Source organism: Periplaneta americana, chromosome 15, assembly GCF_040183065.1.
Source record: "Periplaneta americana isolate PAMFEO1 chromosome 15, P.americana_PAMFEO1_priV1, whole genome shotgun sequence".
NCBI lineage: Eukaryota > Metazoa > Arthropoda > Insecta > Blattodea > Blattidae > Periplaneta > Periplaneta americana.
In genome coordinates, this window is record NC_091131.1 from 166,591,865 (window position 1) to 166,604,239 (window position 12,375).

General features: G+C 35.9%; 1 protein-coding gene across 2 annotated transcripts in view; it reads left to right on the plus strand.

The window, feature by feature from the left end:
* Window positions 1–11,603, plus strand: part of Crag (DENN domain-containing protein Crag) — a 219,850-nt gene extending 208,247 nt beyond the window's left edge. Inside the window, exons 33-34 of one of the 2 annotated variants that reach the window (XM_069848500.1) lie at window positions 6,429–6,604; window positions 11,464–11,603. In XM_069848500.1, the coding sequence (XP_069704601.1) occupies window positions 6,429–6,565 (137 nt within the window). In that variant the 3' untranslated portion in view covers window positions 6,566–6,604; window positions 11,464–11,603. Of the gene's footprint in view, window positions 1–6,428; window positions 6,605–11,459 lie in introns of both variants that reach the window. The other variant, XM_069848499.1, reaches the window with a different exon arrangement.
* The last annotated feature ends 772 nt before the right edge of the window (window positions 11,604–12,375 follow it).

Sequence of the window (12,375 nt, forward strand, 5' to 3'; positions counted from 1 at the left end):
AGAAATCCATTTCCAAACCCCAGTGGTGTAGAAAAAACCAATGTAAATATTCAGTATTGCGATTTAAAATGTAATATAATAGTGCATGTGTAATTAATTACTAAAAGTAAATTAAGGCTGCTAAGACACATACCTTGCTTATTGAGACAATTCAGATCTTGAAAATTGCCTACTTATTTCCTCATATGGAAGACAGTAGTATTCTTTGGCACTGATAGATCAGTTGCTTTGGCCTCTGGCAATGGTTCTCGAACTTCTCAGTGCAGGTTAGTTGAATTGTATGTGTGTGTATCCAATGCCTACTCCATTTTTGTGATTCGGGTTAGTTGTAATTGTATTTAAGGCTATTGTTTCAAATTTCCATTCAATATTTCATTGTTGATATTTATTCTTCAGCATCTAGGGTCCAGAAATGTTAGAGAACTGAGTTTTGTCACCAATTCTTTCTTTAATTACATTCCAGTATGGTCCAGAATTGAAATCACGGATCTAAGATGGGGACCATTGTAAGTTAATTGAATTTTTGGAAGTAGAGATTATAGAAATTTTGCAACTTTCCAAACTGCCAGTGTGAATATAATATTTGATGTGAAGTAAATCTTTCCGACTGTATTGTCTAAAATAATTTTGTTTTTAGAACTTGATATGCACTTGAATATTCTGTAATTAATAATTAGTGTCTTTTTTTCTTTATACAAAAGGACATCGTATTCAAAAGACTTCTATTTTTGGCTATTTATTTTCATTCTTTTACATAATCCAAATTGGAATTAAAGTTTTGTTGTCCTCTTTGCAAGTTTGTGCACACCATCACAAATGATTACTTGCGCTGTTCTTTGAAGCAAATACAGAGTGGACTATAGTTGAGAAGCCATCAAGCATCGAGTCATTGTTTAAGTAACCAGCTAGACATGCCAAGATTAACTATTTTGAACGTTTTGAAGTTTACATTGAAAAAGCGAACTTATCATATTCACAAACTAAACAGCGAAGATCATGGAGATCTTAGGGCAGTGTGTTGTAATTTAATTGAGGCTGTAAATGATGGAAACCTCTTGGATCATATCCTGTTTAGTGACGAGGCTACATTTAACATTTGTGGTAGAGTTAACAAACATTGCTATTGCATATGGAGTAGTGAGCTACCACACTCTACCTTTGAATGGCAAAGAGACTCGCCAAAAGTAAGTGTGTGCCTTGTGTTCACAAAAACCAGTGTTATGGTCCTTACATGCTTGCAGTCACAGGGACACACCTGACATGCAGGAACCACAGCTGCAGCAGGATGACATTGTTGATACAGTTGTCTTTCAGCAATTTGAAGCACCCTGTCATTTTGCGTTAGTTGTGAGAACATACCTCAACAGACACTCTTTGAACAGATGGATAGGCAGAGGTTCAACATGAGTATGGCCATCACGTTCACCTGACTTGACGCCTTTAGACTTTTTAATTCGAGGCTTATCAAGTGACGAGTGTACAAAACCAAAGTAAGAGGTCTACATGATCTGAAGAATCGTATTCAAGAAGCATCAGTGATTTCTGGAGACATGCTTAAAAATGTCTTTAGAGTTTCATACCAACATTCGACACAATGCTTTGAAATGGATGACGGTCGTGTTGAATTGCGATGAATTACATAATATGTGCATACCATAACAATAACCTCGAATCAGTTCATGTCCAAATAACTATTATTTCATGTCTACTCTGTATATCCAGATATTTCTATTCATGTATTTTTAATTTTTTCATTGAGCTACTAGATACATATGTGCCAAACATCAAATTTATGTTAATATTGGGATACTTTTGCTTTTAATAGATGCTGTACAACTTTGTACCTATCAGAAAGAAAGACGTTGATATTGTATTTTTCCTGTTTCGTTAATTGGTTCATTAAATTCTCATAGGCAGCCTTTTCAAAATGATCCTCTCTGCAGTAATTCAAAATCAATCAATTTTCCCCAAATAACTGGATCAATAAATAGCCTACTTCGGTGAAAACCCAGAGGAGTCATACTGACAGTCTCGTACTAACCATATTGTTTCGTTATCATTTCTAAGCATTTTGCTCTTTTCCGGTCCCTGCATTGATGATCCAATTAAGCATATAATTTTATTGAAAATGTCGCGAAATTTACTTATTTATGAATGAACTGAAACTTTTCCAACAATATTTCATAAAGTAACAATGCAGTTAGCCACTGACATAGCTCAGACAGTAGCGCATTTGCCTGCTGATTGGGAGTTGCGCTCGGGTATGGGTTTGATTCCCGCTCGGGCTGATTACTTAGTTGGGTTTTTCCGAGGTTTTCCCAATACTTTAAGGCGAATGTCATTTAACCTATAGCGAATCCTTGGCCTCATCTTGCCAAATACCATGTCACTATCATCAATTCCATTGAAGCCAAATAACCTAGTAATTGATACAGCATCGCTAAATGGCCAAGTAAAAAACAAGGGACGATGCTGGCTTTACGAGGGCTGGACCCAGGATGGATCCACACACTTCAGCACACATTGGTCCATTGTGCACACTAGATATGCGATGATTGTCCGAGTCTGACAAATGGCCAGGGTGGCATTCGTGAACCCGATGCTGACAGGTAGGCCATCCTACCTCATCCTGTGATAGAGCAAAGCCCCATTTTTTGCTGATAAGCCCCAGAAGCCCGGAGTCACAAGCCCTTTCTAATCATTCAACACTGTCAGGTGGGCCATTCTACCTCAGCGCCTGATGGAGCAAAGTTCCATTCACCTACGAGTAGCCAAGGGCCCAGAACCCCAAGCTTCCTATATCAGAATGATACTACCCCCAGGACTTCATCCCAGTCTATTTTTACTATTGCAGATGATAGATGGATTGATGAGGGAAACTGGAGTGCCCCTAGAAAAACCCTATGCACCTTTGTTCACATACAAAATGTTTATACAGCCAGTGCTGACATACTGCGGAGAAATTTTGATTACTTCACCTTTCATAAACGACATAGAATATGTTCAAAACCAAGCTCTCAGACTCATTACTGGTGGAATCAAAACAACTCCAATAGATTCTATGAGATTCCTCACTAATATTAACAGCATCAAAATGACAATAGAAGAAAAAGCACTGATTCAATATGAAAAACTTATCAGATTACCAGGAAACAATTGGCATTCATACAGTTCTCTCTGTAGATTTAAAACAGAAAATCAATATCCCGAATTTAAAAGGAAACCTACAAATTAAACCAAACCCTTTAACTCTCTTAAATATAGAATATAATCTAAATTTAACAGAAGAAATACTGAAATCAGAAGTAAACACTGAAATACTGAAACAATTGTCTTTAGAGACAATTAATATTAGGTACCCTCCACAAAACTGGCTTCATTTATACACCGACGGATCCTTCATCTCCAGAGAACAAGGTGCCAGTGCAGGTGTTACATGCTGTCTCTTCTCACTTTATAGATCTCTTGGGTATGGAACAACAGGTTTTGATGGTGAAATCATTGCAATAAGTGAAAGTCTCAGGAATCTTCTATGCCACATCAATAAATTTAGGAATGCAGTTATATTGTCAGACTCCAAAGCAGCTATTCTATCAATAGTCTCTAAACACACACCTTCATCTCAAACAGCAGAAATAACTAAAATGCTCTCTCAATTAATATCACTCAATAAAAGAATTGTATTCCAATGGATACCATCCCATTGTGGAATCCTGGGAAACGAGAATGCGGATGCTTTAGCAAAGAAGGGCAGCACTGCTACTTACAGACCTGTTACTAAATATATGTATTACTCTGTGAAGAGATTTATTAAATCTACATACTTAGACTTCAACAAACAAAATTTGATAACACAATCCCAAGGGAAAAAATGGAACTCTCTGCATCAAAATCCACAGTTAATTCCCGATTTACCACGAAAATCATCTGTAGCTGCATTTAGATTGGCAACAGGTCATGATTTTTTGGCCAAGCATCTGCATAGAATTGGAATATATCAGTCCCCTAACTGCCCATTGTGCAACTCAAACCAAGAAATGGATTTGGAACATCTCAAAATCTGTGCTTCAGTGGCTGGCCATGATAATATCTTTGAAAAATATTGGAGTGCAAGAGGTCAAATGACTTTATTGTCAAACACCTGGCATTAGAAAACAACAACAACCTTTGTTTACCACAAATTCTATCACGACATGGCCGGGGATCACACCTGGGCTGCCTGGATGGAAGACCACTTGAGCCACAGAGGCGGCATTTATTATTACAATACTCCCCTGACATTGTTGTGAATGCTGTCTAAACACTTTGCCAGAATCACAGATTGTTTTAATACACAATACCCATGTATCATGCCTTTAACATAATGGAATATCCTTTTAACTTGAAACTTTATTTGTACATGTATGGCAGTACTTAGAGTGAGAGAGCAGCAATAAAATAGTTCACGTTGGAATCAGTATTGTCACACATTCCTAGTAACTCCTCACAGTCATGTGTATCGCTATCACCAGACGATTCTGATTCTTTATTGTTGGACACACTCTTTTTAACACTTGATTCATAAAAGCTATCATTTAAAACATCATGCTCTAAAAAATTATCTAATACTTCTAGTTGCAAGTCAAGGAATTTTCGTGTAATTTCACTACCTAGCTCGCATATTTCTGCATTGTTATTATTAATTTTGATTGTTGTTTTTATCTTCACAGATGTTAAAATCATTTACTAGTAGCTGAGAAAAAATTTCTTTATGATTTTTATGCCATACCTCTCCATTGTTTGTCTTTTACTTTCTGAAGAAATATTACTAAAGGCTGATGTTGAGGGACTAGGTCTATCTGTCTAACACATTATCATTCACAGTAAGAACAACGTAGTTCCTGGCTTTAACAATGACCGTTGGATATTTTCATTTGAGTTTGTTCATACTGTCTTATCCTAAAATGTAAGATGTAAGGACAAAAGTTTTTTTTTTAGAAAATTGATTTTTTCCAAATCCCTTAGGCAATTTATACAGATTCAGAAGGCTGTGAAAATCTGTGTCATTTTTATATTTCTCAGATTCGCTTTTAAGTTACAGGCTTACATATTGCACAGTGATATTTTTTCATCTCATTTAAAACACAAAGAAGAATGTGCGACTGAAAATATATAACACTTGTCGCTTATTCAGTTGCAAGAATATTATGCAACACTCAACAGATTGCAGCACATGTATACTTTGTCATGTGCAGCATTTACTGGAGACTTCTTGAATTTCATGTTATGCTAAAAAATTACATTTACTCATCAATCGTACCTCAAACAAAGACGTACTCACGTCAAAAAATTAGTAAGAATATGTAGACGTTGGAGCTACAGCCACAGCACAGTTATCAGTGATCCAGTGACGTCATGGTCACTTCTTTTTGCTCTTAGTGCCAGCAAATGGAGCTGCATTCACAATCTGTACTACTCAATGTGTACGTTATTTTGTGCGAGATCGTGTGTATTTGCTTGTTTTCCGCACAGAACCAATACGTGGTAAGTGTGAAATACCACATTCAGTATTCCCAACGTAAAACACATAACAATTTCCCTCTTCTTACCGCTTAAGCGCGACATTCATTTTACTGCTTTAGGCTTTTAACATATTATTTTTAGAGACGTTTAACATAGTAATAATTATAAATTGGAAACTTACCACTGCAATTTCACCTAAATTGCAATGTTAATTATTGTTTTTAAATATTTGCAAAAATTAAGTAAAGTCTACTACTCCACGAAACTTATTGCATTCCTGATACAAGTAAGATTAAAGAAGCCGTGAAAAAATCAACGAGATTCCAGATGCCAATGTTATTACTGCAATATGTTATATAAATAATATTGTTAAAATATTAAAATGAAAAATAAATCATTACATAACCTTACCGTTTGTTTTAAGTTCACATTTATAGACTGGGGGAAAAAAAAAGACAGACATATATCACGGCCTGCTAGAGTATAGATATTTTTGTTTTCTAAAGTTGCCGTCATTAAACAGAAACAAAGATGGAGATTTCATTGCAACTAATTAGAAATTCGTCTTTCAGGTACGTAATAAACGATCTTCGCACAAAATAATGTACGATACATGAACGGTAGGTTTGTTTTCATGTTCTCGGAAATTAAAAAAGCTCAACTACGTTTCGCTTTTTCAATCTTTTTCTCGAACATGAAAACGTCAACACACCGCTCTTGTAACGTATATTACTATTACGAGCAACATGACTTTTTTTGTATGTGTGTGTGTGTGTGTGTGTGTTTTACTCTCTTTTAACATACTCATGTAAGTCAATCAGCCTGACGTCTGCATGACTATGATGGAATGCATGAGTGAAGTTTAGGTATTATCACACCCTGTCTTGAAAAACTAATGGACAGTTAGAATAATTATGTGGTTTCAGCTATGTTTGATCGCAAGTACATGGCAGCCTATGAACGACTGCCAGAAAGAGACCTGAAACTGTATCAGCGCTGTGACAGACCCCCCTCCACTGCTTCGCTGTATTGCAGACATTACTTCAAGGAGCTGGAACTCTGACAAGTCATTATCTCTCTGGGCTGTAAAACTGGGAATGCTGTGAGTATTCCTGTTTCTTTCCTGGATTTTAATTCTCATGCAGATCACGATGTCAGTTGATGTCCTATTAAAATAAGATAAATTGTGCTCCAGCAGAGCATGATGGCTCAGTGGTAGAACACTGGACTTGCAATTGAGAGGTCCTGGGTTCAAATCCTCGGACTGGCCAATCTGATCGGGATTTTTACTGGTTTTCTTGATCGCAAAATAACTAAAAATTTAATTACTTAAAGAATGATAAATGTCGAATTCGTTCACATTTCCACTACTAGCATGCAGATAATCTTCCACAAGACATTAATTCCCACTTGGACATTTCTACTAGATGGAATGGTTCGTAGAAGTGCTGACAGATGGTAGCAACCCAGTGTATCAGTAACAACAACAATGAACAGTGATCTTGCAGTTAATGTGGCTACAGATAAAACCAATTAAAAAAATGTGCTCTGTAGACATTAGCAATTATCCTGCAGTTAGAGTGATTTTCTCTGGACTCTAGTATTGTGTGAGGGTGTTTGGTTTTTGGGATGATTAAATTCAATGTACAGACCAGGAGGCGAGACCTGGCATGTAAAATGATGGGTGATCAGAAAGAGAGTTTGTTTCAGGATGGTTAATATTACACGAATCTTCCAACACAGAAGTTCAACTCAGATTAAAACCTTAGTATTGTTTCTTTAAAATCTGTTTTATATATTTGAATACTTGGTGGGATTATTTATAATATATAGAGAGTAGTATGTATACTCCTCCTTTTAAAGTATTTAAATTAAACTCAAAATGATTTATAATTGTTTTACTTTTCACTTGAAATTTAAGATCATGACTTATTACTGTGGCAAGATGTGTATGCTGGGCGTCATCAGAAATATAATAAAGTAAGTTGAGCGACTGACCTGGTAAACATATAACCACAAATACATACAATGTCAATATAATTTAAGTTTGTAACAAAATAGTGACGAAATATGTAGAAGAGTTATGTGAGACAGAGAATCATCCAGATGACTTAGCTATAGAAGATGAAGCACCGTATCAGAAGACGAAAAAGGATTTTATATTCTAAGGGAAGAAGTTGAACTAGCGCTTAGGGAAATGAAGAATGGGAAAGTAACAGGAGTTGATGAAATTCCCATTGAATTAGTGAAATTCTTGGGTGAAGACAAGTAGATAATTCTATAATTATCCTACGAAATATATGAAAAAACGAATGGCCTAAAACTTTTATCGAGATGGTGTTCCTTCCAAAACCGAACAAAAATAATGCCAATTCAGGACTATCAATCTGATATCACACTCAGCGAGCATTCTCCTGAGAATACTGAATCGATGTTTATATTCTAAAATGGAAGAACAGCTGGAAGAAGAGCAGTTTGACTTCAGGAAGGGAAAAGGTACGAGAAATGCAATTGGACTGCTGTGAACAATTGCTGAAAGATATCTAGGGAAGAATAAAGAAGTGTATATAGTACTTGTGGACCTAGAAAATGGTTTTGACAGAGTGGATTGGAATACACTGATGGGGATTCTAAAGAAAATTGGTGTGGATTGGAAAGAGAGAAGGCTGTTCAGTAATCTTTATACGAAACGAATCAAAGTCAGGATAGGAGAGGAAATGCCAGAAGGAAGTGAAATAGAGAGAGGGGTACGTCAAGGATACCCTTTACGACCTACCCTGTTCAACATCTACTTGGAGGATTTAGTGAAGAACTGTTTTCAGAACATGGGAGGAGTGATAGTGGGGTGGGAGGAAGAAGAATAAAGTTTATAAGATTTGCTGATGATATGACATAGTTAGCAAAAGAGGAGATGATACTAAGGGATATGCTACAGAAGCTAAATGACAGCTGTGAGCAGTATGGGATGAAGATAAATGCAAATACGACGAAGACCATGGTCATAGGAAGAAAAGTAAAGAAGGTAAACTTGCGAATTCTAAATGAAGCAGTAGAGCAAGTGGACAGCTTCAGATGCTTGGGTTGCACTATAAGCAGTAACATGAGCTGCTGCCAGGAAGTCAAAAGGAGAATAGCAATGGCAAAGGAAGCTTTTAATAGAAAAAGGAGCTTCTTCTGTGGACCTCTAGAGAAAAGAACTAAGGAAGAGATTAGTGAAGTGCTTTGTGTGGAGTGTGACTTTGTATGAGGAAGAAACATGGACATTACGACGAAGTGAAGAAAAGCAACTAGAAGCATTTGAAATGTGGATATGGAGAAGAATGGACGTTTGAAGTGGACAGACAGAATAAGAAATAAAGCTGTGTTGGAAAGAGTGGGTGCAGAAAGAATGATGCTGAAACTGATCAGGAAGAGAAAAAGAAATTGGTTGGGTCACTGGCTGAGAAGAAACTGCCTATTGAAGGATGCACTGAAAAGAATGGTGAACAGGAGAAGAGTTCGGGGCAGAAGAAGATGTCAGATGATAGACCACATTAAGCCAGTGGAGCTCGCATATATTTTTCTAGCACAAATGCTCGCTCCGGGTCTGTCGGATCCAATCTAGATATTTTAAAAAATTATTATCTTAAGGTTATTATACAGTAATTTTTTTTATTGCAAATGAGAGTTTAACTATTTTTTACAATGAAACTTTTTTAACATATGAACTATTTGCTCTGGGTTTCAGAGACCCTGTGCAAGCTCTGTTGGGTTAAGATATTACTCTAACTGCAGGATGATCACCAGTTTTTGCTCCATTTGTATTGTATCTTTGGTCCAGAGAAAAAATACTTGTCTTTTCGTAACACTTTTGTATGTATTTATTTACACTGCAAGTGGGCAAGCCCCAGTGGCATGTTATACACAATATAAACAATACAGCATAAGATTACACTACACAATACAATTATACATAACATAAAATAACCTAATTAATAAGTGAACCTATTTTTACATTATAACCTACGTATGTATAGGCCCTACATGAGTTTCACATTGGTACTGATAATAATCTTTCACTTTTACTCTTATCTCATTCACTGTACTGGCACTATGACACATTCACTGACACTTTAGAACACAGTTCACTGATACTATAGAACACATTTCATTGACGCTATAAATTATCATTAATCTGAACTATTCACTGCTCTATAAAACCATAACTTCACTGACTCACCACGCTTCACTGATACAACAGTTCAAGTAAGACATACAATTACACCTTATTCATACTTATAAAGAGAACTACATTTAAACTAAATTTAAAATTCAAACCAAGGGAGTAACTCGTCAAGCTAAATAAATATATATCACCTTAATTTCAATTTACACTTTATACACAACTTTTTAAGTTATTCTTGAATCTCCTTAAGGAAGGACAGCCCTCAAAGACTGCTGCAGGTAGGTCATTCCAATCATTTATAGTTCTATTTAAAAATGAGAATTTACCTACATCCGTTTTCTGTTTCCTACATTTGATTTTAAAATCATGATCATTCCTCCCAGTGCGTTGGCTTCTCTAACCGAGCCGTTATGTCTACCCATGCTTTGTGACCTATATGTGCTCTTTTATTCTGATTTATAGGGCTACCGTGGATCACTGTAGCTTAGTAACAATAACTATTATTATTATTATTATTATTATTATTATTATTATTATTATTATTCTCGTCATCTTCTGTATCATTTGTATTATATTCATTTATATCAGTGGTGGGCAAAATGAACGCAACCCACAAGGCAGGATTTAAATGGCAACTACTTACTGTGGGAGGGGTTGCACTCTACAGTGCAGTGACGGGTTTACAGACAGTTGCGCCACTACACTCCTACCTACCATATGTAATTAGAATAGTCCATTCACGTGATATTTAATTAATCATTTTTCAAAGCAACTTCTTGGAAATTGGGATTTATATCTGTGTATGCTATTTTCAGTTTGCAAGGAGATGAGCATCACTTAAGCGGAATCTGTGGCTAGACTTGATAAATTTCATTTTAGAAAAGAGCTATTCGCACTGGTAGGTTAATGAACACATACTCATTTTTTAAGCAAACCGTCTAAGCAGTGGATATGTAGTATTGGACAGCTTCTTAAAAATTTTAACCCCCAGCAAACCTTCACATTCTGCTTTCAATAAACTATCATTTTGCAAATCCAGTACCTCTAACTGCAATTCTGGAATAACATTTTAAATTTCAACATGAAAAGGAGTGACAAAAAATGAAATCTTTCTCCATCCTTTGAAAATCACTGAATCTGTGTTCTTTGAACTCGTTTAACAGGTGATCTATTTTAAGGATGTACTTTTTTAAGTTAGCGTCCTGAATATTTGTAGCTGATCCTAAACATGCGAAATGAAAGAACCGCCTTTCTTGTAAGTGTGATATCCTCTCGATTCAGATGCTTCTGCGAAAGACATTGTATCACTAATGAAGCTCCAAAGTACAGGAGTCCAGTATAATCCGCCACGACATTTTCGTGGGGTGGGGAAGGGGAAGGTAGGGGGTAAGGTTGATGCTTCGCTGAGGTCTGACGTCACTACGGCAATGCCGCAGAAATGCCCGCCACTGATTTATATGATTCCATCCTTTCATTTTCAATTATCATTAGTTTTTTGTCATTACTTTAAATTATTCCAATGTACTTTTATTGTAATTTATATCATTCTTAATGTTTTTGTAATTAATTGTCTTGTGTTGAACTGTTATTGGTCCCTGGCTGTTGTACAGCACATTAAATATTAGTAAATAAATCAAATAAATTATTATTATTATTATTATTATTATTCTGAGATGTTTGTTATCTTTAAGAGCTTGATTAAGATTACGGTACTGCATTTGTAAGTTGGAAACTCCTTCATTTTGATACTTATTTTGGCTTGATTAAACTTTAATTCGTACTTATTTTCCAGGCAGTCACCAGAACAAACAATGCCAGGCATCCGTACCGTGTCTTGCAGTTACAAAGCAGTAGCAGGGTATATTTGCTGGTACTCAGTGTTGGAAAATGTGAATAGTGTGACAGACATTGAATTTAAAACCAATCATATTTGATTTTTGATGTAAATTAGTTTAGATATGATATTATATATATGTTTGCTTGTTATGAGTAATACTGGGAGGACACTGCTTCGTTACGCTCGTGGTGGAGGTGGTGAGTCTTCAGCATCACACTGCATCTGCATTTGGCAGCTTCACTCTCTGTATTACCGAGTTTCGGTTAATAAACTGAATAACACAAGTTCTTGTGCAAGTTTTTAACTACCGGTACTATAGTTTTATATATGCAGCACATGTTATTGAAGTCCCAAATGGATATGATGTACGAGTGTCCACTGAGCTCTTCTCCTGCTATGCCTTTACCTTTTTTTCATCCTCGTTAAATTTTCCCGAGAACTCTCTTGTCATTAAGAGATAAAGCATAATGAATTCATGCTTTCGTGATTCTTTCTCATAGTGGTACAGAGAAGTATATGACATCTATAGCATTAATCTTTAAGTGCTTATAGACAACATTTGTTCTAGGTAAGATTGAAATTTTAACTTGGATTTTATTAAAAATGTTTCTTTAGTTGATTCCAATGTCTCCAACGACTTTCCTGGACCCTACTAGCGTAGGAGTCTCAATTGAATCCATTTTTGATGTGAGGACACAAGGAAAGTGGAATTCATTATCTGTTATGAAGAAATGATCAGTGAAGTTAATGATTAGCCGAGTTAAATATTGACAGAAATAGCCGATAAATTTTGCTTACATATCAAGAGAGTTTTCTTTTATATGTCATATATTTACGACACTTGACCCATAGGTTTTCAGTTCAGTGGTGA